We start from the raw sequence: 26,351 nt of genomic DNA on the forward strand, positions 1-26,351 counted from the left end.
TAGATGGCGCAATTGAGCATAAAGTTGACTTTAATCAATTTGAGAGTCACGTAAAGAGTTCAATACGACGGGTGTTTAGCATCGACACACTTATCGCATGCTGACGAATTTTTTCGTTCCTGCTTTAGGCACGAACGACTTTTCTATTAATAACCGCAAATTTGATCAACATCCTGCGTGAAGTAACGATACTAAAAATAACCCCGCCGAGGTATTATTATTATCCAAAGTTGGTGCAAGTTTAGGTTATCATAAGTTACACATAACAATTACGCAGCGTGGCTCGCATAAGCCCTCGGATCGAGAGAGCGCGTGCGCTTACTCAATCGCTTTCGACCTCCTACATCGAAAATACCATTTCGATGATTGGCGTCGTCGATTCTCAAATATCCGTCAGTGCAGAGTTGCGCGTGTACGCCTCACTCAGTCTTTTATATACGTAAATTCAGTAATATCGGCGCAACGGTCATCGAAATACTTCACGAAGATGAAGGAGAGCATCAGGTCAAAGGTCAGTCTAAAGAACTACGCGTGTATGCCAAGTTTCGTTTATCTTTCTGCGACTCGATTAATTAGCTCGATTCGGACGGTTACGTGGTGCTCGAGGACTTTCTGAGCGAGAAAGAGGTCGACGAGCTGAAGGACGAGATCCAAATTTTGATCGGCAACATGCCGGATCAGGCGCAGCGGACGATTTTTAGCGGCAAAGAGGCGGATAATCAACAGGTAAAACGGACGGCAACGTCGCGCCCGCCCGTTTGGCGGAGTTAAATGCGCGACCGTAATCCATCGTTGCCGGCAAGTGTATACTGTCGGCAACATTGGATTGCGGTCGAACATTGAACTCATCTCTGACTTTCGGTCTTCCGGCTACGCTTTTCAGAATAAAGCGACATATTTCTTGGAGAGCGCCGACAAGATCGGCTATTTTTTCGACGCGGGCGCCGTCGGCCGCGACGGCGGGTTGCTGACGCGGACGCCGCGCGCGTCATTGAACAAAATCGCTCACGCCCTTCACGAGCACGATCCCGTGTTCCGCAGGGCGACGACGAGCGAGCGCGTCAAAGAGGCCGCGTTTCAGCTCGGTTTCGAGGAGCCGCTCGTGGTGCAGAGCATGTACATATTTAAAAACCCCGGCAAAGACGCGGAAGGTAAACGCGGCGTTGCCGCATTTCGTCCGGTCTAACGACGCCGATTGCAGTGAAGCCGCACCAGGACGCGTCCTACCTGTACACGGAGCCCGTCTCCGTTGTGGGCTTTTGGATCGCGTTGGAGGACGCCACCATCGAAAACGGGTGCCTGTGGTTCGCGCGGGGGTCCCACCGGAGCGGCGTGCACCGCCGTTACCGTAGGAATCGCGACCCTGCGTCTCCGGAGCTGCTCGTCTACGACTCTCCGGCCCCCGTATATCAAAAGAGCAGCTTCGAACCCGTATCGGTGACCAAGGGCACGTGCATATTGATCCACGGACAGGTGGTTCACTTTAGCGAAGCCAATCGATCGTCCCGATCGAGGGACGCGTACACTTTCCACGTGATCGAGGGGAAAGGCACGACGTACCCCGAAGACAACTGGTTGCAACTGCCGCCCAACAAAACTTTTCTGAATTTGTATAAAAACTGAGTTCATCGATGGAAATAAACGGAACGCTTATTTTTCTAATTTGTCTCTCGGTCGATCTGCGTTTCCAACCGGGCGTCTGTGCCCGTGCAATTCGACAAATTTATTTTCCGTGCTCGTAGAGCTGGGCGATTCGAAATATTCACGGATCGTGGTGCTCATATTCACAATTTGTCTTGCCGCTTGTTACATTTTAGTTGTATTCATTGCCAACAAAAAAGAGTTTCCCATTCTAATCGTGAAGGAGTTGTTTACAAATGAAAAATGCAATGATTCGTGGATTTTAAAGCATTCGGTCGGCCCAGCTTTACATCAAAATCCAAAACGCGTTCCATGGTTAGTTTTGGTTGGTTTCCAGTAAAACGGTAAACAAATATAGGTAACTCACGTATGCTTGTTTTATTCCACCCCGGCGATGGATAAAGATGAAAACGCCGGCGATTCGCAGAGTTCTGCGTCCGGCGACGATGAGAGTTCGTCTGGCGACGGGGGTACAACTTAACTTGCGTGACCGGCCTCGCTGTATTCGTTTTCGTTGCAGAAAATGCTGCCGCTTTCACCGTTGCGATGTGGGACTTTAACCAGTGCGACCCGAAAAAGTGTTCGGGCCGCAAACTGGCCCGCTTGAAGCTGATAAAGCCGTTGAAGGTGAAGCGGCGGTTCCCGGGCATCGTTCTGACGCCCGTAGCGGAACAATGCGTCGCGCCCCATGACAGGGAAATCGTGGCCTCGAAAGGCCTCGCGGTCGTCGACTGCTCGTGGGCTAGGATCGACGAGACTCCGCTGGCCGCTCTGAAGCCGGCCCACGGCCGGCTGTTACCCTTCCTGGTGGCCGCCAATCCCATCAATTATGGCAAACCTTCGCAGCTGAGCTGCGTGGAAGCGCTTGCGGCGACCATGTACATCACGGGGTACAAACGGGAGGCGCGGTTTTACCTCAACAAATTTTCCTGGGGCCACGCTTTTTTCGCGCTCAACGGCGACCTGCTGGAAGCGTACTCGCGGTGCGCGGACTCGCGGAGCGTGATCGAGGAACAGAACCGGTACATTGAACAAGAGCAGCGGCGGCGCGACGAGGATCGGCGAGGTAAAAACAATTGCAGAGTGACGGTGACACTTTGAGGATTTTGAATGGTTACAGCCGCGCCGACGTTTCCCAGTTCGAGCAGCGACAGCGATTAGGGAAAATGGCGGGACACGTAATGAAAACGACCAGTTTTTCTCAGATTGCTTAATACCAATAATGTAAAGATTTGAAAAAAATAAAACAGACCTAACCTAGCAAATCCTGAATCGAACGCAAGTGTAGTTTTAATTTTAAACTCTCCCTGCTACTGTCGGGGAGATCACTAAGTTTTACACTTTAATTGCAAATCTATATCTGTAAGTGGAGGAAGGTAGTCTCGCCATACTCATCCAGCCTCCCCCTCACTTCAAGCTCCACTCCTAACTGGGAGCTAAGGACATTCTGAGTTGTTGTGTATTGTCCACCACCTTTTTGCTGAGCATGGTCAGGTAATGTTCAGCTGCTGTTTTGTTTGGATAGCTGGATAGCTTGCTACCTAGCCACCAGTTTTCTTTTCCTTCCGGTAAGTTTTTCCTGATCGGCTGACCACTGATTTGGAGTAAAATCCCCACCCAATCCTTTGGTTAATTTGTGGTGATCAAGTGATCAACATTTCCTTCGTTGAGAATTGACCTACAACCTACCCAACCCAAGCATAACACAGCCCCCTCGTAATAAAACTACATAGTTTTCCTATTCCTCAGATTGTATAATGACGGTTTCGCTATGTATAAAAACTTAAAAAAGGGCGACGGTCGATTTATCAAGTGGCGTTGACCTCTTCCAAGGTAAGGTGCGCGATGAAGCGCAGCCGGAGCTGCAGCGGCGGCCGCAGCCGCCTCACGACCGCCTCCAGCTCCTTCTTCATGCTGTCGCCGACGAACATGTACTTGATGTGGTAGAGCAGGTCGCAGATGGGGTCCATGTGCCTGAGTTCGGCCTGGGACGTGTCCACCTGCGCGAGCAGCTCGTACAGCGCGCTCGTCAGGTCGACGAGGGCCATGTTGAAGCGCTGCAGGAAGGGCCCCACGAGGTGGCACACGAACAGGAACTGCTCCTCGGTGCGGACGACCGAGGGCAGACACTCCCTCACCCAGCGGGGCACGCTCGCGATCTGGCCGGGCCCCGCGTGGTGCCACACCGAGTGCGCGAGCGCGAGCACGTAGCTGAACCGGTTGTGGAGGAGCCCCGTGTGGGTCTCCTTGAAATTGAACAGCCTGAAGGGGGAGCAGTCGAAAGGCCACGCGTCGAGTTCGGCGAGCGTCGTCAGGAGACGCTCGTGCAGGACGCCCCAGTAGCTGTTGGGCAACGCGGACAGGATCAGGCCGATGGCGTTGATCCACTGGTGGACGTCGGCGGGCGGGATCATCACGTAGCCCTTGGCGACGACGTCCAGGAGGCCGTTGGCGACGGCTGTGGGGCCCGCGGACAGCGCCATCAGCTCGACGCACGCGGTGTAGAGGACGTGGGCCCCCGCGTTCGGGAACTCGTTGAAGCGCCAGTCGGTCTTCGAGTTGGCCCCGGAGCCGCTCAGCACGTTGACGACGCGTCTGCGACGCGCGAAAAGTTTAGTACGCGCTCGCGCGGCCGGGGGGCGGGGGGCTTACTTGACCAGTTGGATGTAGTAGTCGAGCTCGGGCAGCCACACCTCGTCCGTGTTGCGCAGGAACGCCTGATAGGGCTCCGACAGCGTCTCCTTCAGGTTGCCGAGGACTGCCGCGACCAGCCTAAGGGTGGGAGCAAAAGCGTTTGTTGTTGAGTAGGATTAAGAGAGGTACAGTGAATCAACTGTCAGGATCTCGGGGGTTATTGCACACGAGCCCTTTAAGGCCCGGCTCAAACCGCACTTTTACTAAGCTACCCTCAGCCACGGACTGGGTTCAAAAATACATGTCCTAGTTCAAGAGAAAAAAAATGGTTAGTAGCGTTTGCGCATGTCTAGTTGTTCTGTTCTGTCGAAAATCAGATCGTTCAGTGTTGCTTTGTTGGTTATGTTCTGATTTTTACATTTTAAAGCACCACGATTTCAATTGATACTTTTTAAAAATATATCTGTAAATAGAAAATTGTACCCCTCCACACAGTTACTGTTTAAACCAAATTGTCCCACCTTTTGCCGTTCATCTTTTAAATATTTTGCAAACATAAACCACACACCTTGTATATAATGCATAAAACGTACATCCCACGTATCCCGGTCCATTAATTTTTCCAACAGAGTAAATAGTTTTTGATAGAATATATATTTTTTGAGACTATGATATTTTTTCAAATATCTCAAGAAGGGACGTGATAGACGCAAAAAAAAACGTAAATACAAAAATTGTAGCTCTTGACGCGGCCTATGATATTGTTTGAGCCGATTTTTGATTTTGACTTTTGATTTAGGGCTAATAATTCTCTCTCTGGAGGACGCAATTTTCAGTATCTTTTATATTTTTGCCCGTAATTTAAACGCCCTAGACATAATCGAAGAAAAGCTTAAGATAAAAGTTATAGAATCGAATTTTAACCCGACCGGGTTAACAGTTTTCGAGAAAATAATTTTTGTGTGGATGCGAGAATAAGCAAAAAAAAATCAAAAATTGCCACGTCTGTGCGATTTGTTTGATTAATTATTAGCGAACTAACGCTGCGTATACGGGATGGGACGACTGTCACCTGTCAGTGACAGTAACACGAAAGTGACTTTTTTCAAGCAAGCGGTTTTTTAATTACATTTATGTAATAATATTCATAATTTTTGTTTTCAAATAGCGAGATACAATGTTTGCATAAGAAATTGGTAAAAAAGATTAACAAACTGGCCACTAAGTCCGGAAAAAAAAGTTGCTTTAATTCGTAGTTATCTAATATTTTCTTTCTAAACTGTAATTTCCACACACTTAACTCGTTTTCCCAAAAACATTTTAGCGAGATCTAGGCATATTTTGAGAAAACGTTGTTGTAAAAATGCCGTATGACGATCTGTCAGCGGCCATGTTGGATTGTTGAATGCCGCAAGGTCATTGGTTAAAAATAAAATTCGTACGTACGTCCGCGGGTACATTTTCCATAAAACGATCGCACCCTTAAATATTGCAGAATCTACACCTATACTATTTATACGAAACGAGACGTGCTAACATTGTTTCGGGATATTATATTCATATCCCCTCATTGCAAATAAGCATGGATTTTTCTTTATAAGTATATAAAAAATGTAAAGGTGATTTTCAAATACCCAACCGAGCAAAGTATGGACCGCGCGAGGCTCTAAGATGTAGACGTAACCTTGTAACCTGTTGTATGTGCAGAGGAGCCTCAGAAGATCAACCCAGAAAATTTGTTGTCACAAATGAAAGTGTCGTCGCCATAATGGCAAAAAAATCCCCATTGCTCAACTCCAATTTTGGTGATAACAAGTCAAATACGCTGTTGTAAAACACCTTCCACATAATACGGAGCAGTGAGACGGGTGTACAATTATCTTTACATTGTTCATTAAACTGTTTTACATGAATAACGGCGTCTTACTTGCGCTTGAGGGGCGGACGGTCGCGCAGCTTCGCCTCGTAGTAATGCAACGTGTTGTACATGTAGGTGACGGGCCGGTCGTGGAACTTGTACAGGCAGCCCAGGTGCTCGAGCAGGATCTCGAGACTCTTCTGCACCTGGGCGATCTCGAGGAAGCGATGGACGACGATGTCGAAGACGGGCAGGAAGCGGAGACACACGTTGCCGAAGTAGGGATGGTAGCCGCTCGACTGCTCCTCGGGCGCGAACTTTTCCGGGTACTTCCGGTGGAACTCGAGGTGCTTCTCGTGCCAGTTGGTCTGGTTCCAGTGGTCGGGCGAATTGTCGCGCACAAAATCGGACACCCGGTTGCGAAACTCGGTCGCTTTGAGCAGCACCAGCTGGATGATGAAGGAGCACACCTGGGCCTCGCTACCCTCCTGGGTGCGGAGCGCGAGGCACAACACCAGCCGATCGATGGTGACGATGTTGTACTTCCAGATCATATCGTTGATGGTGTCCACGCACTTGTTGACGTGCTGCCCGCCCGGCGAGTTGCTAAACTCGAACACCAGACAGTCGCAGAATTTGCGAAGGTGGGCGGAGAGGGCGCGCGCCCCGATCCGCTCCAATATCCTGCAGGACCACCACAATATCGTAAAAGCCACATGAACGTAATGAAACATAATACAAAATTTCCTGTATATGGCTTGATTCGCGTTGATGACAGATGGTAAACGATATTTTAAAAATATTTTGAAAATTCTTGATATTTTTCATGTGGCTTCTTTTCAACTGTTTTCGAGATATTGACAGCTGAAAATTGAGCGTCTTCCAAATTTGCCAGGGCATGGGAGTTATCAATTTTGACAACGGCTGTCAAATATTAACATTCCACCAATTGACCGTTGAAATTGTCTATAGGAAGTACCACACAAATATCAAAAATTTTAAAGCAATTGTCTATATGAGAAAACGACTAATTTTATCATCCGCATCTTCCTTTCACATTTAGATCTGGAACCATTCAACTGATGAACATCAGAACTTGTAAAAAGTTCCACTTCGTCCGCAAACATTGATAGCTTGCCGAATACATTAGAAAAAGTAGCGGCCCAGCGCACCCCTTTCAATTCATGAAGTCCATTCCTCCAAAAAAAAAGGATCGCCAGCTATAGCCCCTCATCGATTGATTAAAAATAAGTTAATTTTTGAAAGAAACTTCCACAAACCGTTGCCATACTATTTACAAAACTTCTAGGACGCCTTCCCGCACGCTAGATCGATGGGTACAGACGGGAGTAGAAAAAAAAAATTTCATATGCGCATGTGTTCGAAATCTTTTGAGATACAGGATAATAAAATATATTTTTTTAATATCTGGAATAACATTTTAAATATTTTAATGAAATTTGACACGTCAAGAGGAACAGCTGTGTAGCACAATTTTTTTACAAATACACCCGTGTCGGCCATATGGAATTTCATACGTCTTCCTTGGCAGGCACTGATTTCTCTTAAAATAAAAATTATTCTGACCAGCTCGAATGATTTCTAAAGGAATTTAATTTCTTGTTTTTTTTTTTTTAATGCCATGTACGGTTTTCACTTAATTAAATGAAAACCTCTTCTCTGCGTGGTCATAACAATATCATTAATATGACGCCATGCAGAGAATTATCACTAACATCTTTCTTGTGACCCCGCTTGATCGCTTCTAATAGTCATGAGTAGTCAAAAAATAAGGCAATAACTTTGATAGCTTCGTGTACGGGCTAACTCTTTTGGAAACCCAAAAAAGTTATTGAACGCCCCTGTAACCTTTATCCTTCCTTTCTTTATAGTCCTTTTTGTATAATGGCCTTGCAACTGTGGGAAAAATCCCCGCCCCACGTACTTGTAAGCGATCGGACTGATGTGATTGGTCTCGAGCAGCATCTTCCACAGGAGGCAGAGGAAGAGGGGCGGCGCGCCCGGCACCCCGAAATGCGCCATGATGTCGTTCTCGTTGTTCATCGAGGCCCACTTGCGGTTCTCCTCCTCGACCGCCTTCTTCAGCTGCGCCTTGTTCTCCTTGGGCACCGCGTGCTGCGTGAAGAACTCCTCGAGGGCGCGCGGGAAGCAGTCGAGCGTGTGGGGGGCCCACGCGTGGGGCGTGCTCTGGGCGATCGTGACGAGCAGGTCGTGGCACCACGAGCCGTCCGAGCCCGTCACGTGGGTGGCCCGAGCTAGCGTCAGCACCAGAGCCCGGTTCAACTCTTCCGATTCCGCGGAAACGATCGTTTTTGGTTCCGCGAGGAACCGGGAGAGTTCGGGCTGCACGTCGCCGCTCCCCAGGCCCGTGATGAGCCTGAGGGCGGTCGACTCGACGCACAAGTGGAGCTGAGTCTGGTTGGCCTGCGGCACCGCCGCCAACGAGTGCAGGTGGCTGAGCAGCTGCACCCGATAGTGGGGGTGGATGTGGTGCATGCGGTAGCTGAACATCTCGAGCAGCGTGTACAGGGTGCCCCACGCGTGCGACTTGTACACCTGGGGCAGCAGCTGGCTGATGAAGCCCTTGATGCCCAGCGATTCGATCTCGGTGTACACCAACAGGCTGAGGGACGCGGGACGTCGAAAATAATGTATCATAAAACATAAGGGTACTAATTCAAAATATAACTTTGCAAGTTTGAACATTAACATTAACATTAACATAAGCTTATTAAAAAAGAACCTTCCTGAGGTCAATGAATATATGAATAATCGCTTTCGTATATGTGAATCTGTGCAACAAGAATGACAGATAAGCGAGTAAAAATATTAGCTGTGGTTAGTTACTGTGACAGTGTTTCCGATCATAGACTCATTTGATGAAACGCCGGGGATAAATAAGTAATTTTTGGAATAATTGAAAATAAGTGACACACTGTATAACCCCTTTTCTGATCAAAAAAATTAATTGTCCTAAAGCACTTTTTTTTTCAAGAAAAAAATGGGAACAAACCGGTACAGATCGGAAAAGGCAGTGGAAATTTATAAACGAATTAATTAAAGGCAAAAAAAATCCTAACTAAGAAATAAGGAGGATTGAAAATGGAAATGGGTCACATTTTGTTGGCAGTATGAATCGCTCCCTGTTTCGTAGAGATCGAAATAATGGACTCAGTGTTTAAAAAAAGGCACTGTTATATATTAAATCCTCAGACCATTTTATGTAAAAACTTCCCATAAAAGTAGTTTTAATTTTCATTTAGTTAAGGTTCTCATAAATATTATTTAAAATTAAAATTAACCTACACTTGTGGCAACTTTTTTTGTAAATGGAAGTGAGGAATCAGCCTCTTAAATATTGCCGCGTCTTTTTTAAACACCCTGTACTATCGCAAATAGCCGTAAACCCCGATCTCTTTCCCTGGACTGATCGGTACATTTGAACTACTAGCCGCTTTAATTAACAACGCAAACTGATAAGCGATACATCTGAACTGCTTTGAACTTACCGGCTATAAGTCTCGACCAGCGCCGGCGCCAAAGGCACGCCCGACTTGCTCTGCGCGAGTTTGATGACGTGCGTGACGATGCTGTGTATGAGGCTCATCTTGGAGTGGACCGTCAGCGAGTCGAGCACCGCCATGCTCAGCGGGCACGTGGGCAGCGACGGCACGCTCTGCGACGAGCCCTTGGGGTTGCCCTGGATCGTGTCGACCAGCGCGGCCATCGGCTTGCTGAAATAGTCCTGATTGGTGCTGTAGGCGTTGCACAGCAACGCGATGCGGTAGTCGTTGCCCATCGCCAACGACGTGTTGCTGGGAGGCACCAGGTGCTGCAGGAACTCGTGGTGCGCTCGCAGCTTGCCGGGCAGCGGCCAGCTGATGTTGCTCTGCTCCGTCTGCGCCTTTTTCAGCAGGTGGATCCATATGCAGGTCATCGCCATTTGCCGCGTGCACTGCGGCTGATTAAAATCGGGCACGGGCAGCGGGTGCTCCTGCTCCGGAAACAGCAGCTCGTAGAGCTTCAAAACGGGCAGGAAATTGGAGAGGGGGTTACGCTGAATGGAGCCCGAGATAAATTGGAGGAGCACCCACATCAGCTGGTCGCGGCCGCGTCTCAACTCGCGACCCTGCAATCTGGAATGCAGCGACATCACGATGTTGGGAAAACTGGCGAACTGGAAGAGGACAAAGTAAATCAGCTGAGAGGAGAGGTGGAGCCAGAGTCCGTCCGTCTCGTTGCCCTCGGTTTCGGTGCGCTCCAACGCCGCGATCACCAGCTCGACGAGCTGCTCCTCGATGGCCTGACAGTGCTGCTTGTGCTGCTTGTTCAGCCCCAGCATGCCGCACACCATGTCGCGGCTGTACGGCTGCTCCAGCACGTACCGCAATAATCCCGTCTGTTTCTCCAGCAGCTCGGGCTCGTAGGGCAACGTGCCTTTGAGGGTGAAACGTAAGGTGCACGGGTCGAGCTTCCACGGATTGACGAGATGTTCCGGGCAGCCGCTGTGCTCGACCACGGGCCGCATTTGGGCGTGCCCCACGATCGACACCATTTGGGCGCACGCGCGAAAACTGTCGATGTAGTCCGTAAATAGCGCCGCGAGACTCCAATGGGGACACTCGGAATATGCCTGGAAACTCGAACGCTTGTGACCAAAGAGGCGACGACGCACCTCAAGCACGCACCTTTTGCAGCTCGTTGACCAAGAGGTACCCGGGTAAAAGACACGCGGTCCGATTCATAATTTTCCCAGCCACGTCCATCAATGCCCGCGTTTGGGGTCGCAACCCTGACGAAAGCCTCCAGGGCAACGCCTTGGCCTTCTCGCAACAACCTTTCATTATTTCCCTGACGCCCTTGTACTCTACCAACTCGATGATACTGTTAATGAGTCGAAAGCACTCGATCCAAAAATCGCAGTTGTTGTGCTGCAGCGTCTCGCTGCAGACGAGGAACTCGCACAGTTTTCTCGCCGGCAACGAGCCGTTTCTCACAGACGACTCGAGCAGACCCATGAGCAATTGCCGCTGGCTCGGCGAGCAGGTGGAGGTGACGTAAAGGAACTGACGCAATGTCGCGTCCAGTTGTTCCGGCGGCACGTTTCGGAATATGTTGGCCAGTTCCTGCTGCCATCCCGCGATTTTATGAGCCTCCGCCTCCGGACGATGGACGAGGAAGCAGCTGAATGCTTCCTCTATACCTTCCACCCGTAATATGCCGTTTAGGACAGCGGACAGAGCGTCCGCCATTATTTTTTGCCGCACTCGCTCTCAGTAATTAGGTATTACAATATTTGCCTACATGCCATTCACTTTTCTGATAGAGGTTAGAATAACCAAAACAAAATATTTAGCAGAGAATATCTGTTGCTTTATCCCTTTGTGTAACTAGGCAACCGAGCAAACAGACTCTTGCAATATAATATTTTCATGGAAGCCCAATTTGAGATACAATAAAACGGAATCCTATGCAATTTATTTAAAATTTTGGAAGCGCTGCCACCGACAACGTACTTCTCTGAGAGAGTTTAGAGCAACTAAAACAAAACTTGTAACATTGGACGCTGCTCCTTTTTCTCTGCTTGTAAATAGGCAACCAAACATACAATATCGATTTACCCTCTAATATTTTCACGGAACGCCCGAAAGCCCAATTAGAGATATAATAAAACGGAATCCTATATTTATAAATCGAATAACTATTTACTTTGCTCTTTATCTCGCGCTTATTAGAATCGGATCGTAATACGAGCGAGCGCGTTGGGGCGGCAAATAGAATATTATATTTACAAAACAATCAGTCTCGCAACAAAACGTTATAAGACACAACAGGAATACACCCCAAACTCTGTTTCCTTCTCGATAGATTGTATTATTTTTCCGTCGGCACCGTTCGCGGGATGAAGTCGCAATTTGTTCAACAGGTGAGCGTTACGCGCCCTCGTACGTTGTAGCGAATACGCCCCGTTTCAGATACAAATTCTGATGGAGCTCCAACACGCCAAACTAGCGGAACGCGCGTTCGTCAACAATAACAGTTACACCTGGTTGTTTACGAAAAAAACTTCGCAAACTTACTGGATGAGCACCAAAGACGAATTAAAAATCCGCCGCGCTTTGAACAAGGTAAGTAAAGTTTTGGTTCGTTAATATAGTAGTAACCGATGCGTCTCGGGCGGCCGTGAATTTTCATAAAGTCGTGTGGCCCCAAATTTTACCCAGTAACCTGCAATTTTTCTAAACGGCGATCTCTACCACACTCAACTCATTTTTCCAGGACGCTTAACGGAGCAAATTTTGAGAAATTACTGCCATTCTGCTGTATCTAAACTGACGAACTATCAGCGGCCATGTTGGTTATTGAACGTCGCGAGCTCTCATTGGTCGACAATATGTCAATTGGCCGCGCATGCGCATCTCAGTTTATTAGCATAGGCATAACCGTCTTATCTGGTAACCAAATAGGTATCGAATTTCAGATCAGTCAGGAGCAGGAGATGAGGGTTCTGCGGCACGTGCTCATCTTCCTCGAACGAAATCCCAACTGCGACGCCAAACTCGTAGTCGAAATCACCCTGCACCATTTAAACGACGCGATAACTGAGAATTTTCTCAACGGGGCGCCGGCTTCGCGAAATTCCGCGTTTCCGCGAGTGTCCAGTTTGCGCGACAGCATCAGAAAATTTTCCTTGCTGTCGTTGCGCGGTCCCCAAAATTTAACGGTACCCCACACCAACGAACGTTCGAGAAGGTCGGTCACATTTAACGAAACTCCGGTAATTTATACAATTTCGAACAAATAAATAGTCGCCTGTCTTTTTTTTGTGCCTCCTCCCGAATTTTTACTGCCTGTCCAAGTAAATTGTTTTTATTGTTCTTAAAAATAAATAGGCAGCAAAATAAACAAAGAAATTTTCGTTGTCAACTTTCTCAAGGTACATATTTAACAGATATATATTCATTACTCCGGTGCACGCCGCTAGTGTATTTTTCGATCATCGAAGTTCGGCTTTTGTTATCAGCACACAAACATTACACCGAATCGTTTTTTTTTGCGTAGTTCGATACCTCATTACAAATACATAAAAATTAACTACGTCACATTCAGAGGGTCGTTTATTAACGACTAATCACATAAGCCACAGACCGTACCAATAAAACGCCACTGTCAAAGTAAAATATATTAAATTGTAAAACACAAACTGCAACCCATGGAATGCTACAGCATGAATATCTCCCACAGATATGTTTACGCCCTTATTAAACGATATTCTTTATATATATGTACACAAACATAACGCTTTTGTAATGACAAAGAGAGGTTCAAATTTGGAAGAGTGAAAATTTAACCTAGACTTGAAGAGGTCCTACGCCATCCTGATCGACTGGATTATTTGGAACACAGCCGAGCCACAGACGACAAAGATGAACAGGGCCAAGAGCCAGGGGCCCACCGGCGACTGATCTTTATCTTGTTTCTATAAATTAAAACGGAATTCGACAAGTCCGACTGGAACGAACAATATGGTTGAGTTATACTTACCGATGATTTGGGTACGTTGCCCCGCATCGTTACCATTTTACTAGCTTTCTCGTTGGCGATGCGCATTCTTTGTTTGGGCGCCATTATTGCTTTTCTTCGTTAAAAAATCTTTACGCGAAAACCGAGCACGACGTAAACGTTTATCCGAGCGATAGCCGCGTGTAAACGCCACGGAGACGTTTTTCAAAGTGACGTTCGGGAGGAATAGAAGGAAACGACAACAAATAACACGGTGAGCTGTCATGCGACACGTAGAAGCGCACGAGCGTCGTCGTTTCTGTGACCACGGTTAAATCACTGAGTTTTCAGCGGACGGGAGCCAATCTATCAACATCAACGGCGGTGTCTGGAACGAGGAACTTGGGTTACGTCACTGCTCGTACTGAATAGTGTTACGAAAAAATATGAAAATAAAAAATTAAAAGGCAACGTCGGATTTTATTTCGACAACAGATTTTTTATTCCAACAAAATACAGCGGTGGATTATATACATACATCAAATACAGTGGAATACATAACATCTTAACTATAGTTTTACAAATACTAGGAATGCACCGAAAACTATCTAATCCGTAAATTTGCGATTGACGTTGCGGCCGAACAGTGCCGTACGTATCTGGGGCACGAGCTGCTGAGAGATCAAATCCAAACGGGCCTCCAGCGTGTTGTTAATTTTTATTTTGTTGTTGTGCGCCAACAGTTCGATGCCTCCTGTGGTCTCGTGGGACAACTGGACCTCGTCGTCGATCACTAGCTTGACGTCTTTGCCGGTGATATCTTGATACTTTTTCGAAATTGTGGGCAGAATGGACTTGAGCAAGTCGCGATCCTGGGGTCTGACCCTTACAGTAACTGTCGACTCGAACAGCTGATACAATGCTTGCAGGATCAGCGACTCCAATATCTGGACGTAGCGACCTTGATCTTTAGTCACCTCGCCCAACCTTTTACGCGTCTCTTCCAATACGGCCCTCACATGGTCTTCCCTGACCTTGAGCACCTTGAGCCTTGCCTGATTCAGCATATTCGACGATTGACTAAAACAGCCGGTGACGGAAACCAGCGAAACATCATTGAACCACTTACATTTTCTTCTGCAGCTCCACTTGCTTCTCCTTCTTCTCGTAATACTCCATAATTTTGAGACGTTGCTGCTGCACCAAGCGCCCCTTTTCGATATTAAACTCCTCCTCGGCTTTGGCATCTATCTCTTCAGCTTTCTCGTTGGCCTCTTGCTCGATGAAAGCCATCATATGCTTGATCTGGAGGAGAAGCACCGAAAAAAAGGAACGCAATAATAATGAAATACATAAATAAATCACTATTTTACCTGTTTTTGAACGTCTGCGTCGCTGAGAGCCATATTGAAGCGGTTTCAGATCCGTCGAGCTCGAAAACCAAAGTAATTCGCTTAATAGATAGAGACTACGCCTTCACTTGCCTGAACTACAAAGTTCCGAGATCATATGATTCTTGGCAAATGACATGTGACATTTCGAAAGTTCACATCGGGTTTCGTTTAACGACCTTTTTTTTATCAGTAGCCTCGCAGAAAATACTTGGTGTTTTTAGCAGCTGGCGCAAGAAAAAGAAAAGTTAAAAGTTTATAGGATTTAAGCTACTTTCGAACGCTATTTTGACTAATTATTTTATTAGTTTTGGCATGTAGCGATAGGTGGCTCAGGTACCCTTGTTTAGCATGTTCCATTGTTCTATGTATGGTTCATTGATTGTGCAAAAAAAGAACTTTATTAGAAATATGGGCGAAATCAAATTCTTCGCTTAGAAGTTTCTAAATGTTGCATTATGGAACACACTGTTCAAATGTAACCATAATATTGGCATTTTGTGTTTCCTGGTTAAATCGAATAAATATAGGAGTTTGGCAACACTGCGCAGCTGCATGACATTTGGCGACCACAGATAAAGTTTGACCATCTATTAAAAACGTAAACTCCAAACAAATACTCGCCGCGTTTTTATACGATATCGGACCAGCGCAATGTTTTCGTTGCAAGACAAAACGATGCAGTTCTGCGTCACAAAGCAGCAGCAACAGGAAATGCAACAGCAGCAGGCTCAGCAGCAGCTGCAGCAGGCGCAGCAGCTGCAACAGATCCAGCAGCAGCAACCCCCGCAGCCCTTAGACAACATTTCGAAAATCAAATCGCTGATCGGCCCCCTACGGGATACTCTGGCCGTAAGTTTAATTTTTTTTAGTAACTCCCCTGTTAAAAGTGTGTTCGGTAGAGCACAATCAAAACGGCGGCGCAGACGTTGAGCCAAAACAGCCAAGTGGACTCGGGTTCACAGTAAGTGAAGCGACGATTGTTGTCGTGGAGTAAGTTTCGATTTGTAGGAAGGCGATGGACATGCAACTCCCGCGGTTCGACAAGAACTTAGAGGAGTTTTACTCGATATGCGACCAGATAGAGCTTCATCTGGTACGCGATTTTGTTTACTCTCGGCGCCTCTAATCTTCGGTTTCAGAAAACGTCTTTAAAGTGCCTCACGCAGGCCGAAAGCAGCAACCGCTACTTGAACTTGCCTGTGGTGTCGACCCGAAACGAGAACTTGGGCATAAACGACAACAGCCTTACGTACCCCCAATTTTTGGCGACGGTCGGGGCGCAGGTTTCCTACACCAAAGAAATCCACGACACGCTGGTCGCCGCCGCCCAGAACATTTCTCCGTCGGATTGACATTATCATTATTAGTTAATAATAAAGGTTCCGTTAGCAGCTTGTTTTCTTGTGTAAACGATAGATGTCTCGATGGAATTGGTTTTGTGGCGAGGCGTGTCGCTCGGCATTTTTACGAATTGATTTATTCAACTAAATACAATTGCTGTATTTCGCGGCATCCGACGACGAACAGAGAGCACCGCCGGACGCACAGAAGAGCGAAGCAACGTTCTTTTTTTGCGTGCCGAGTTTAGTCGGGGCACTCGGCCACGCACTCTGCCTGTCGGTTTACGCGTTTGCTAAGAGATGGCGCTCTACCGCCGAGATAATTCCTGACGAAAATTTCAAGTTTAGCGGCTGTTGCACACGATAGTACCTGTAATAACGAAGGAGAGTGTCTACGTATCGCCGCGGTAACCTTGAAATCGGTAACAATTAGCGATTCGGGCATTTATGTCGCGTCCGTAACCGAAAAACGGCGTCCGATCCGAGCGAGCCCGCGCGAATGAGGTGGCAAGTTCAAGCCGTACCCCCGGGCGGTCGAAAATTTTCGTCTCCGTCGCATACCTACCTGCGGCACACCTGTCGACCGTTCAGTACGACTTTTCCACCTGCGCGAGAACGTGCTGTCGCTGCAGCGAGCCGCGCCGTACCAACTCCGTGTGTGCGTTTTCGTTTGTTTGCAGCCGCGTGATTTTCGTTTTGCCGAGCCGCCGTTTTCGAAAAGCGAGGAAACCGTGACGGCGCCGCGACCAACGCTTCAAAGCAGGTACGCGTTCGATCGTCGGAATTTCGACGACGTCGAAAATACGCGCGATATGCAAACAGGTTCTCTCCTCTCGAACGATTTATGTTAATTCGACAATACCGTACCAGCGGCTAATCTCGTACGGCCGAATATGACCCAAAGGCGGAAAGGGAACGTCGAGATATTTTGAGGCGCGAAAAAGAGTGCGAGCTGTTCCTTATCGTAGGGCTCCCGTTGGCTGTAGTTTCCCGGGTTCACTTTCACTCCGTATCTCGGGAACCTAATCGGTGGCCGAGACGTGCGGCAGCACAGAAATGCGGCAATTATACGGGACATTTTTTCCTAAGCCGGCCTCAAGGTAACGCGGCGTAAATAGCAGCGAACGAGCGCCGTGTTTGCGCAAATATTTGCGTTGCGGGGCGACGTTGAGAAATCGTGACGTCACGGGAGACCCGTCGTTCCCGACGACCCCGTTTGAAAAGTACTACGTCACAGACGTAGGTCACGTACTATTCGAAGCAAACTCGATTAAGGGCCGGTTTTGTAAGCTTTTTCTTTTTACCCTTTATTTGGGCACCGCTTCGCAAGGCAATATGGCCCATCCCAATGGATGTTTATTCTGCATTAAGTAAGTCTTGCTAACCGAACCACGCCCCTGAAAAATTGAAACAAAATTAAAGCTTTTTCTTCTTTTCGTGCCGGAATTACGACGTCCGGCCAGGGGCTAACTCAAATTAATTTAGCCCGAGCTTATGAAACCGGGCATTAATTCTCGCGAACCGGTTTCGCGGCTGCCCCCCGCGGCGTTCGAAACTTTCCAGCGTCTAACCGCAACTCGGCGATTAAAATCCCGGCGTCGTCGCGGAGGCTGTGACACACTGCCCGAGCGACGCCACAGATAGGAGATGTAAATATACACGGCCAACTGCAACGGAAACGTGACTGGGGTGTGAACCTAATTTTACCGACCGAAATATGAATTTGCGGGAATTCTCACGTTCGCCGCTATTCATTTACTTGGCCCGTACTTATGAAAATTCATTTCGTTAATAACTTTTACCGAATTTACATAATCAAATAACGGTGATGCGAGTGAAACAACTTTATGGGGCGCTGGTTTTCTTCTATAAAATGGCCAATGGAAAAAACTTATTTTTTAGATTCATTTATTTAAAAATTCATGAAATATAGTTTTCACAAACATTGTAGGGTCCCTAAAACCCAATGGATTTGTCGTAATATAATAAAATTCAATATGCCATTCTAGACACTTACTTTATTATTATGAAAATATTTTTTGACGAATATCACAATTCGTAGGACTACACATTAGTTTTAACTAACAGTAAACGGGAAACAAAATGAAATGACGCAGACAGTTTTACTGTCATTTGTTTGCGACGCTAGCGACAAGCGGTTGTAATGCAAACTATGATAGATTCTCTTTCAGATTTAAACTACAGTTTCATTTCTTTATCTATGTTGCAGACGCGGCGCGGCAATGTCCGACCCGAGGACCTGAGGATCGAGCACCATGACCGTCGTCGTCTACGTCGTCGTCGCGACTCTTTCGGTCGCGGCGGCGCAGGAGGCTCAATCGCCGTGCTACGGGGGCGGTAGCATCGCGACGGCCGTCGTTCTGACGGCCGTTTTGTCGTTGGTCGCCGTCGCGGCGCTGCTTTACTTTCTGCACAGGCGTCGGCGGCAGATGATCAAAGGTGACGAACGCTAAATATAAATATTTATAAATCGACGTGGCGACTTTAATTGCGAGCGAAACGTGGTCAGTGGAACACGCGGGAAACTGTTTCCTGTCGGCGCGAGATTTTTCTGAGAAATTCTTCTTTCCCTGCGCTTTCTACGAAAGAATAAGTACCTGCGACGCCGAGTGCGCTCGCGAGACGACACGAACCTATCCGACATTCTTTTGCGTAACACGCGGACGTATACGGACGCGGAGGAAGTCGTTATTATACGGGAACGCGCGGGTCATACCAATCCCCGCGCCTTTTAGAACCATCTTTATATTACATCCGTTCGTTGCGCCGCAAAAGGACGCCCCAGATTCGACGCATATACGGATCAAACTAACCAAAACTACCGTATTGCATACATTTGCATACGCGTTCCATCTTCTGAGCCCACAAACTGACCAGAACCAGAACTAAATGTAAAAAATAACAAACAATAATAAAACTAGTTAGTACACAGCAAAAGGATGGGCGTTTATTTGTAAACAAACTCGCCTTCGAAAAAATGCAAAAGGAATCTCTAGTCGTGCGGCGGCGTTTTCGCATAATTAAGTGGGCAGCGGCGCGCGCGAGTTCCTCTCGACCGAGACGCGTCTTCTCCGCCGTTAATATAATAAAATATTACCGATACATCGATTTCGTAATTGCGCCATCTTACTTGGACCCATCGAAACCTCCTAATTTTACGGTGTACCGCCAGATGGGGATATAAGTTGCCGGTTAGGAATGCTTGTTGCCACGGAGATGGTGGATCTCGGGCGTGGAAACTTAAAGTACTCTTTAGTACTTACTTAAAGTACTTTTTAGTGGAAGAAATTTTAACTGCGGTCGTCAGCTACACGGCGTTGCTAAACAGCTGAATTTATTAATTATATATTATTTATTATCTATATAGTCCGGCCATGTAGAATTAACAAGTGTGCAATTATTTATTTCAAAAATACTGCTAGTTTTTAGTGGTAGTTATTTATTATATTGATGGAACAACTTAATCACAACAATAGCACCATTTTGGCTAGTAATATAAAAAGTATAACAAAACCGAAAATCAAATTCTTTTGAGTTTTGTTTAAAATTGTATTTTAAAAATAACTTAAAACAAATCTAGGTCTTGAATTTTGGAAAATTAAAGATCCATGTTTGGGTCAACTTGTATTTTTTTTTTATCTATGACTAAATATATAAACCGTAGGATTATCCAAATATTTCCCTTGTGCTTTCACGTTCAACTCAGACCCCCCGAAAAAGAGATTTTCACTTTCGCGAAACATTGGCCTTACCGCAGCGTAATTTTGAAATGGGCGAATGGTCATAGTAATCTTGCCCAACTGTTTGTGAAAAGTTTTTAGAAGAAAATTCTACTAGATTATATATGGGCTGAACGATCCCGGTAGTTTTAACAGTAAGATTAAGCATTTAAAATTTAATTTCTCGATTGTATAACACCGTTCCATAAGTAATTGAATGTTGGAAGCCAAATGGCAAAAGAGGATCCTCTGCCGATGGAAAACGACGTAGCCATTCTGATTAATGATGATTATGTCCTGTTAAAAAATGATAAAACGGAATTCTAACTAACTGAATCTTTATGCCTTAAAACATGTTCACCACCACCACAGTTCCGTTGTTTTCTGTCTCTCTTAGTTTTTGGTCAAAACAAAAAACACAGACCACAACCAAAAGGCACATAACACAAAATAGACATTGTTAACTTAACTCTTAAAATATAAAATCATAATTTAACATTTGCAACAGTTGTATAATACGACCAAAAATATAGTGCATTTATTGCTTTGACATTTTAAGTGTTTTGCAGCACCTTAACCGCAGAACTTCCCAGGATCGTTTTATTTTCTATTATGAAGGTCTTGCCTGAGATGGACCGCAACGGTTTTTTGATAAATGTTTGAGAAAACCCGTGGGCATTTGTGATAAAAACCAAGTACCAGAAAGTACAAAGAACAGTGCAAACATGCCGCGATGTTGTTGTGTTTTTGGGTGTCGCTCAAATTACAAGTTCGAAGAAACGGGACCCGTTTCCACTTTCAGTGTACCATCTGACCCGAATCAAAAAGAAGTTTGACTAAGAAAGATACCTCATGATATTAGCAATTAAAGAAACCAGCTGTATGTATAAAACATTTTGCAGAGAAAGATGTTATTTGGATTGACAAGTGCCTAATTAAAGGAGAGCACAAAGAATATGCTCGCGAGAGGCCAAAATTGGCGGAAGGTGCTGTGCCAACTATTTTCGAGAATGCCCCAAAGTACTTCACCCAAACACAGCCCAATGTTGTTCGTTTAGGTGATGTCGAAACAGAGCAAATAGACGCTGCGTTAAAAGCAAGCCCAGAGACACAAAAAACCTTTGAAAATGCCACAAAGGTTTCATGACTGGGAGATAAGTTTGTTTAAATCGATTGTAAGATTTGACGACAATAACACCTACATTGCATTGCATGTTTTGATACTAATATAATAAATAATACGTGACTGTAAAATAAGTTTTTAAATACTTTTAGATATTAGAGGTAATCTTTAGGAAACCATTTTATTGCGATGCAGCCTATTTCAATCCTGGATCTATTAGGGTCACGTGACCACCAATACCTGCAATATGCGCCCAGGCCGCTATTTTCCGTCGACTGCGGTGTAGGTAGATAAATTGCTAGGCCGATCCTGGAATGGTTTGGGGTCTGCTCGGTAGGGTGTTCTATAAGGGGCTGCGGTTTTGCAGTAATAAACAGTGGGCAAAGTTAATCGCGGGGTCGGTTGTAAAAGCACTACATTTCTGGTCGAAGTATATGCGGGTGAACAAGCCGTAACATTTGGCGCTTGACGTTGCAGGCAGCCACCTGATTTTGGAAAGCGACCCCGAGAAAGGTCCGAAAAGCGACTTCGCGTTCGACAATCCCGGATTTAAGGGTGAGTATCGGTTTGCGACGTCGCGACCCCGCAATACTTCAATGCGTCGTTTCAGACGCGACGCTCGTTTCCGAGAAACCGCCCAAGTGGACGCCGTGGGCCCCGTTGGCGGCGCTCGCCGCGAGACCGGAAAAGAAACGCGCCTTGGACGACTCCGTCCTGGAGGTAGTGATAAGGAATCGGCGAGCGCTGCGCTGGGCTAAACCCTTGCCCCTTTTTTTTTAGAATTGCGAGGTTAAAGTGGTGGCGTTGAAGAGCCGCGACTTTACCGGCCTGGGATTTAGCGTGTGCGGCAATATGAAGGACGGCATTTACGTGAGGGACGTATTGCACCGTGGACCCGCCTTCGAGTCCGGCAAACTCGTCGCCGGAGATCGCATTCGAAGCGTGACCATCAGTTTCGAGCACATGGTGTACGAAGACGCGCTGGCCATCCTCAGCTACGCCAGCCCCTACGAGGTTATGGTCGAGGCCAAGAGCGGCGGCGGCGGCGGCGGTCACGGCCCCTCGGGCACCCCGCGTCACCCCGTCTACCGCAACGCATCTTGCACCGACTTGTACCACGTAAGAAACTGTCCAAATCATTATTATCATTTTGAACCATAAGGAACTTCTTCTTCTTCTTAAAGTGTCATGTAGATTTCTGCAGCCTCTTGATGGTATTTAGCTTCAAAAAAAGTCGCTCAAATACTTAAACCGAAACAACCAGAAATTTCGTTTTATTTATATTAATCTTTAGACCTTCCCTCTTTGAGTGCATTCGTTGGGTTTGGGTATAGAATACCTCCCGCCGAAATAAACTAAAGCTATCTATTTAATCCAATCATCTTTCTCCTCAATAATATTATCGTCGCTGTTCCTTTTTTAATTTGTTGTTCAATTGGAGTCATGAAATGTGCTTTCCATGGATTTTCCGCGATCTTTTTTACATAATTTCGTCATTCCAACAGGGCCATACGTTTTGAGATGTCAGTTACTTTCTGTCTCTTTAATGATTTTATTGGATATTTCATCACTCAGTGATCCAGCCATAGCACGTCTAGGCGTACTCCCAGCTTCGCCTTGTTATTTTTTGTCTGACCAATAGCCATTTAAAATACACCTACCTGTCTCCATTCAATTTCATCCTGTCTTGTTATCTATTTTTATGGCGACTCCTAAAAAATATGCAATGGGCATCGTCAGCAGTGAGAAAGCAGGTTCTCAATATCTCCTTTTGTTCAATAAGATTTCAATTTATTTTATGGGGTTATTGGAGGCTCTTCGGGAGATGGCCACTTTTTTATTTGCATTCAGCGGAATGCACAGATTCTTATAGAATTTTCTCATTTCATTCCATACAGGCTATTTGTTGGTTAATATTAAATATGAGGTGTTTGCGCATGAATTCTAGCTGTTTCAAAATAGGAATTTTTTATGTTTACATCCACAAAACCGTTTTTGATGGATTCTGATGTTTAGAATTTACTTACCACCAGGGGAGAGTTCCGTGTTCAATATTTTTAGGAGTATCAGAACAAATGGGCGTGGTGCTCAGGTGGGTCGTCACGTTGCAGATAACCAAGTCCGCGAGAGGCGAGGACTACTCGTCCGGCTCGAACTACTCCAGCTTGCAAAAGTCGATGGGCGGTCCCGCGGCCCTCCCCGATAGGCTCGAGTCGAAATCGCCAAGGTCCAAGGCGAGGAAACCGGACCCGGAGGAGGTGGTGACGGCGGCGCAGGTGCAAACGGCCGCGAAACCTCCTCCGGCCCACCCGGGGGTGGACGGGAGCCCGAAAATCGAGGAGCAGAACGAGAACAATCTGAACCTGGAGGCGGACGACGCGGACGCGGCGGAAGATCGGCCGCAGCCTAGGAAAAGGGAGCGGAAGTCCGCGGAGTTCGAACGCGGCGACTCGGACATCGAGCGCGACAAGAACGGGGTACCGCGAGAGATACCCGACTACTTGGCGGAGGCGGCGAACGCCGCCAGGTCGAACCGAAAGGTCGCGGAATCCGAGAAGAAGGGCAAAGGGCCCGCGCCCGCGCCGCCTCCCGAACGAGAACCCGCGTACCATTCGGACTCGGACGAGGAAGCGGGGAACCTGTCGTCGGTGAACACCATCGAGCTCAATCCGGGCGACGTCACCGTCCACCAGTCGGAGGACGAGGAGCGCAAGACGGCTAGCACCGGTGACCTGTCCAAGCTGAAGCCGGCCAGGTCGAAGACGGGCGCGCTGGAGCGCGCCCAAAGCCTGGACATCGCCGACGCGTCGGGCGCCAACCTGGTGAAAAAAAAGATCTACGACGAGACCGAGAATCTGATCATCGACAAGGAGCCGAGACTCTCGGTGATCCTGGACGGTCTGAACACGTGCCAGAGGAACCGACTGAAAACGTCCGCCGAGTGGGGCGACCTGGAGGACGTCATCTTGAACGATCGACGGAGGCGATCCGAGCCGCAATTCGACGCGCTCCTCGACCTCGCCAACCAAATCAAGCGCGAGACGCCGGAGGAGACGGTCACCAACGCGATATGGCCGGACGAGAGCGAAATCCGAGGCGTCACGGTGCTCGCGTCCGAGCCGAAGCGCCGCTTCGTCTTCGGCGGCAAAAAGTCGCGACAGCGCGTGCCGCACCGGGACCCGGGGGACGAACCCGTCGGCGACGAGAGCGCGCCGTGTAAACTGATCCGGGACGAGTGGGAGATCGAGGAATCGCCGCCGCGATCGCCGACCCTCGTGGAAGAAGTGATGGACGGCATCGGCAACGTCCCCGACGAGACCAAGCACGTCGGCGACGCGAAAACGGCGACGGACGCGTTTTTGCACCACGAACGGACGCGATACGAGCACGACACCAACGTGCCCGACGACCTGAAAGTATCGCGGCACGCGACGGTTACGAGCCACGTCGTCGTCGCGGAGAACGGCGGCTCGAACCTGCACAGCCTCGAATTTAGCGTCAACGAGCCGGGCGAACTTTACGTCGCCGCTATCGACGACGTCGGCGTCGCGGACGCGGCCCCGGAGGAGGACGTTCGTCCCGCGCGGGACGTGGTGGAGATCGTCGAGAGCACGTTCTCCCGATTGGAAGTCGACGGTCCGGAGAAGACGTACGTGACCGAGATCCAGGTGCTCACGGCTCCCGGTCGGGACGAGGCCGTCTCGAACGGCGACCACTTGGAGAGCGCGTTCGAAAACTACGTGAAAAATTTCGAATCGCGGCTCGAGAACTTCGAGAGCAACATGCAGAATTTCGAAAACAACCTGGAGGAGTTTATTCGGGAGGAGCCGCGGCCGATCATCGCGGACGAGGAGCCGAGCGAGATCGAGAAGCAGGTAAGCAAGATCCAGGAGATGGCGGAGGAGCAGCTGAAGCGGCTGCCCGAGATGCGGTTCAGCACGTCCAGCTACGAGGGTGGCGGCCGGAAAACGCCGGAAAAGCGACACTCGTTCGAGCTGCTGCGCTCGAATTTCGAGAGGAGGGACTCGACGGCGACGACGCCGCCCAAGTCGCGTATCCCCATCGCGACGACGGCGAAGACGCCGCCGATGAGTCCCGAGAGGCGGGACTCGCGCAACCTGGACAACGAGAACGAGAGGGCCATCCTGGAGTTGATGTCCACGTCTACGCCTTTCGCGTCGAAAATTAAACCGCCGAAGAACGTGACCGTTACCTCGATCCGCAACAACTCCAAGATACCGTCGGGGTTGCCGACGCCGTCGGGGAGGCCGCCCATCGCCCCCAGGAAGCACGACGCCGCCTCGGACGCCGTCCAGATATCGACCAACGGCAGCGCGGAGAGCGGCTTCAAGCAGTGGGTGTTCAACCCCGCGAACGTCACCAACGTGACCGTCGGCAAGGACAAGTGACGTAGTTAATTTCAGGTAAGCTCAGGTTAAGGAACGCTCAAGTCTAAATAGATGAAACATCGTTTATATATATATATATATATCGTTCACTTTTATTATATATTTTACTATTTTTCACATTGTTGTTGGAAAATTTTATTACTAATACGGCATATCCAACGCAGTTACCTCCATGTGTCATCGAGTAATAGCAATCGTTGGTGTATTGTTAAGTGTTATTTGTTTCTCTGTATATACTGTATGTAATTTAAAGATTGTTTGACTATTTAAAATATATCAATAAACACGACAGAAGTATAATTGCGAGTATTTCTAACCTTACATTTCCTTTAATTTCCCTTGCACCACCTTTTCGATAAATAGGCAACGCCACCACATTAAACACACAAAAAAAAACAATGTAATGGGTCATAATTTTGTTTTAAAAGAGTGGATGATGCTCAAAAGGGGGTGCAATCGGAATCAATCGTTCCATTTAACAGTTCAATTTAAAAACAAGAAAATCCTTATCCCAATTCGGTTATTCCTTTGCTTCGACCTCTTTAAATAACTCCTTTTCCGGATTGATAGGCATCGTTCGTTGAAAATGCAATAAAATGTAATGAAATTGCGATCGATAACTAGAGGAAGTATTTAAATAGGGCTCCATTTGCCCACAACATTCATTTCAGACTGTTTTCGTTTACAA

At 47.5% G+C, this 26,351-nt stretch overlaps 8 protein-coding genes across 8 annotated transcripts; 5 read left to right on the forward strand and 3 right to left on the reverse strand.

Moving 5' to 3' along the window:
• Positions 1 to 66: 66 nt before the first annotated feature.
• On the forward strand, positions 67 to 1,631 carry LOC132707148 (phytanoyl-CoA dioxygenase domain-containing protein 1). The gene is made up of 4 exons (XM_060678859.1): positions 67 to 511; positions 577 to 726; positions 884 to 1,151; positions 1,202 to 1,631. The coding sequence occupies exons 1-4, from the start codon at positions 488 to 490 to the stop codon at positions 1,621 to 1,623; spliced, it is 864 nt and encodes a 287-aa protein (XP_060534842.1). The 5' UTR covers positions 67 to 487; the 3' UTR covers positions 1,624 to 1,631.
• Positions 1,632 to 1,971: 340 nt separating this feature from the next.
• On the forward strand, positions 1,972 to 2,918 carry LOC132707149 (18S rRNA aminocarboxypropyltransferase). The gene is made up of 3 exons (XM_060678861.1): positions 1,972 to 2,111; positions 2,162 to 2,707; positions 2,762 to 2,918. Exons 1-3 carry the CDS (start codon positions 2,036 to 2,038, stop codon positions 2,800 to 2,802), a joined length of 663 nt encoding a protein of 220 aa, XP_060534844.1. The 5' UTR covers positions 1,972 to 2,035; the 3' UTR covers positions 2,803 to 2,918.
• A 456-nt stretch (positions 2,919 to 3,374) lies between these two features.
• LOC132707147 (mediator of RNA polymerase II transcription subunit 23) lies at positions 3,375 to 11,638 on the reverse strand. The gene is made up of 6 exons (XM_060678858.1): positions 10,843 to 11,638; positions 9,664 to 10,787; positions 8,079 to 8,777; positions 6,203 to 6,817; positions 4,294 to 4,413; positions 3,375 to 4,236 (listed from the first exon to the last, which is right to left on the reverse strand). The coding sequence occupies exons 1-6, from the start codon at positions 11,404 to 11,406 to the stop codon at positions 3,450 to 3,452; spliced, it is 3,909 nt and encodes a 1,302-aa protein (XP_060534841.1). The 5' UTR covers positions 11,407 to 11,638; the 3' UTR covers positions 3,375 to 3,449.
• Positions 11,639 to 11,904: 266 nt separating this feature from the next.
• On the forward strand, positions 11,905 to 12,964 carry LOC132707796 (uncharacterized). Its single transcript, XM_060679742.1, has 3 exons — positions 11,905 to 12,080; positions 12,130 to 12,282; positions 12,636 to 12,964. Exons 1-3 carry the CDS (start codon positions 12,057 to 12,059, stop codon positions 12,957 to 12,959), a joined length of 501 nt encoding a protein of 166 aa, XP_060535725.1. The 5' UTR covers positions 11,905 to 12,056; the 3' UTR covers positions 12,960 to 12,964.
• A 358-nt stretch (positions 12,965 to 13,322) lies between these two features.
• On the reverse strand, positions 13,323 to 13,925 carry LOC132707398 (stress-associated endoplasmic reticulum protein 2). Its single transcript, XM_060679243.1, has 2 exons — positions 13,700 to 13,925; positions 13,323 to 13,634 (listed from the first exon to the last, which is right to left on the reverse strand). The coding sequence occupies exons 1-2, from the start codon at positions 13,781 to 13,783 to the stop codon at positions 13,524 to 13,526; spliced, it is 195 nt and encodes a 64-aa protein (XP_060535226.1). The 5' UTR covers positions 13,784 to 13,925; the 3' UTR covers positions 13,323 to 13,523.
• A 192-nt stretch (positions 13,926 to 14,117) lies between these two features.
• LOC132707586 (V-type proton ATPase subunit E) lies at positions 14,118 to 15,188 on the reverse strand. The gene is made up of 3 exons (XM_060679492.1): positions 15,031 to 15,188; positions 14,787 to 14,962; positions 14,118 to 14,737 (listed from the first exon to the last, which is right to left on the reverse strand). Exons 1-3 carry the CDS (start codon positions 15,061 to 15,063, stop codon positions 14,266 to 14,268), a joined length of 681 nt encoding a protein of 226 aa, XP_060535475.1. The 5' UTR covers positions 15,064 to 15,188; the 3' UTR covers positions 14,118 to 14,265.
• A 400-nt stretch (positions 15,189 to 15,588) lies between these two features.
• LOC132707587 (mediator of RNA polymerase II transcription subunit 29) lies at positions 15,589 to 16,438 on the forward strand. The gene is made up of 4 exons (XM_060679493.1): positions 15,589 to 15,900; positions 15,951 to 16,012; positions 16,060 to 16,144; positions 16,191 to 16,438. The coding sequence occupies exons 1-4, from the start codon at positions 15,703 to 15,705 to the stop codon at positions 16,401 to 16,403; spliced, it is 558 nt and encodes a 185-aa protein (XP_060535476.1). The 5' UTR covers positions 15,589 to 15,702; the 3' UTR covers positions 16,404 to 16,438.
• A 336-nt stretch (positions 16,439 to 16,774) lies between these two features.
• On the forward strand, positions 16,775 to 25,970 carry LOC132707908 (uncharacterized). The gene is made up of 6 exons (XM_060679930.1): positions 16,775 to 17,154; positions 18,622 to 18,851; positions 21,732 to 21,809; positions 21,865 to 21,974; positions 22,035 to 22,373; positions 23,366 to 25,970. The coding sequence occupies exons 2-6, from the start codon at positions 18,668 to 18,670 to the stop codon at positions 25,661 to 25,663; spliced, it is 3,009 nt and encodes a 1,002-aa protein (XP_060535913.1). The 5' UTR covers positions 16,775 to 17,154; positions 18,622 to 18,667; the 3' UTR covers positions 25,664 to 25,970.
• Positions 25,971 to 26,351: the final 381 nt, after the last annotated feature.

Source organism: Cylas formicarius, unplaced genomic scaffold (assembly GCF_029955315.1).
Source record: "Cylas formicarius isolate icCylForm1 unplaced genomic scaffold, icCylForm1.1 PGA_scaffold_9__14_contigs__length_23061073, whole genome shotgun sequence".
In the NCBI taxonomy this organism is placed as follows: Eukaryota; Metazoa; Arthropoda; class Insecta; order Coleoptera; family Brentidae; genus Cylas; species Cylas formicarius.

Excerpts from the sequence above, each read along its gene's own strand:
- LOC132707586 (XM_060679492.1), bottom strand. The coding sequence starts at position 15,063 with ATGGCTCTCAGCGACGCAGACGTTCAAAAACAG. Across the intron at positions 14,963-15,030 it reads ACGCAGACGTTCAAAAACAG|ATCAAGCATATGATGGCTTT; the intron begins GTAAAATAGTGA and ends CTTCTCCTCCAG. Across the intron at positions 14,738-14,786 it reads GTGGAGCTGCAGAAGAAAAT|TCAATCGTCGAATATGCTGA; the intron begins GTAAGTGGTTCA and ends CGGCTGTTTTAG.
- LOC132707796 (XM_060679742.1), top strand. The coding sequence starts at position 12,057 with ATGAAGTCGCAATTTGTTCAACAG. Across the intron at positions 12,081-12,129 it reads AGTCGCAATTTGTTCAACAG|ATACAAATTCTGATGGAGCT; the intron begins GTGAGCGTTACG and ends GCCCCGTTTCAG. Across the intron at positions 12,283-12,635 it reads TCCGCCGCGCTTTGAACAAG|ATCAGTCAGGAGCAGGAGAT; the intron begins GTAAGTAAAGTT and ends ATCGAATTTCAG.
- LOC132707587 (XM_060679493.1), top strand. The coding sequence starts at position 15,703 with ATGTTTTCGTTGCAAGACAAAACGATGCAGTTCTGCGTCACAAAGCAG. Across the intron at positions 15,901-15,950 it reads CCCTACGGGATACTCTGGCC|AGCACAATCAAAACGGCGGC; the intron begins GTAAGTTTAATT and ends TGTGTTCGGTAG. Across the intron at positions 16,013-16,059 it reads CAAGTGGACTCGGGTTCACA|GAAGGCGATGGACATGCAAC; the intron begins GTAAGTGAAGCG and ends TTCGATTTGTAG.
- LOC132707908 (XM_060679930.1), top strand. The coding sequence starts at position 18,668 with ATGACCGTCGTCGTCTACGTCGTCGTCGCGACTCTTTCGGTCGCGGCG. Across the intron at positions 18,852-21,731 it reads TCGGCGGCAGATGATCAAAG|GCAGCCACCTGATTTTGGAA; the intron begins GTGACGAACGCT and ends TTGACGTTGCAG. Across the intron at positions 21,810-21,864 it reads CGACAATCCCGGATTTAAGG|ACGCGACGCTCGTTTCCGAG; the intron begins GTGAGTATCGGT and ends GCGTCGTTTCAG.
- LOC132707398 (XM_060679243.1), bottom strand. The coding sequence starts at position 13,783 with ATGGCGCCCAAACAAAGAATGCGCATCGCCAACGAGAAAGCTAGTAAA. Across the intron at positions 13,635-13,699 it reads GCAACGTACCCAAATCATCG|AAACAAGATAAAGATCAGTC; the intron begins GTAAGTATAACT and ends TTTAATTTATAG.
- LOC132707147 (XM_060678858.1), bottom strand. The coding sequence starts at position 11,406 with ATGGCGGACGCTCTGTCCGCTGTCCTAAACGGCATATTACGGGTGGAA. Across the intron at positions 8,778-9,663 it reads CTGGTCGAGACTTATAGCCG|CCTGTTGGTGTACACCGAGA; the intron begins GTAAGTTCAAAG and ends CGCGTCCCTCAG. Across the intron at positions 4,414-6,202 it reads CGTCCGCCCCTCAAGCGCAA|GCTGGTCGCGGCAGTCCTCG; the intron begins GTAAGACGCCGT and ends TCCCACCCTTAG.
- LOC132707149 (XM_060678861.1), top strand. The coding sequence starts at position 2,036 with ATGGATAAAGATGAAAACGCCGGCGATTCGCAGAGTTCTGCGTCCGGC. Across the intron at positions 2,112-2,161 it reads GAGTTCGTCTGGCGACGGGG|AAAATGCTGCCGCTTTCACC; the intron begins GTACAACTTAAC and ends TTTTCGTTGCAG. Across the intron at positions 2,708-2,761 it reads GCGCGACGAGGATCGGCGAG|CCGCGCCGACGTTTCCCAGT; the intron begins GTAAAAACAATT and ends GAATGGTTACAG.
- LOC132707148 (XM_060678859.1), top strand. The coding sequence starts at position 488 with ATGAAGGAGAGCATCAGGTCAAAG. Across the intron at positions 512-576 it reads AGGAGAGCATCAGGTCAAAG|CTCGATTCGGACGGTTACGT; the intron begins GTCAGTCTAAAG and ends TCGATTAATTAG. Across the intron at positions 727-883 it reads AAGAGGCGGATAATCAACAG|AATAAAGCGACATATTTCTT; the intron begins GTAAAACGGACG and ends TACGCTTTTCAG.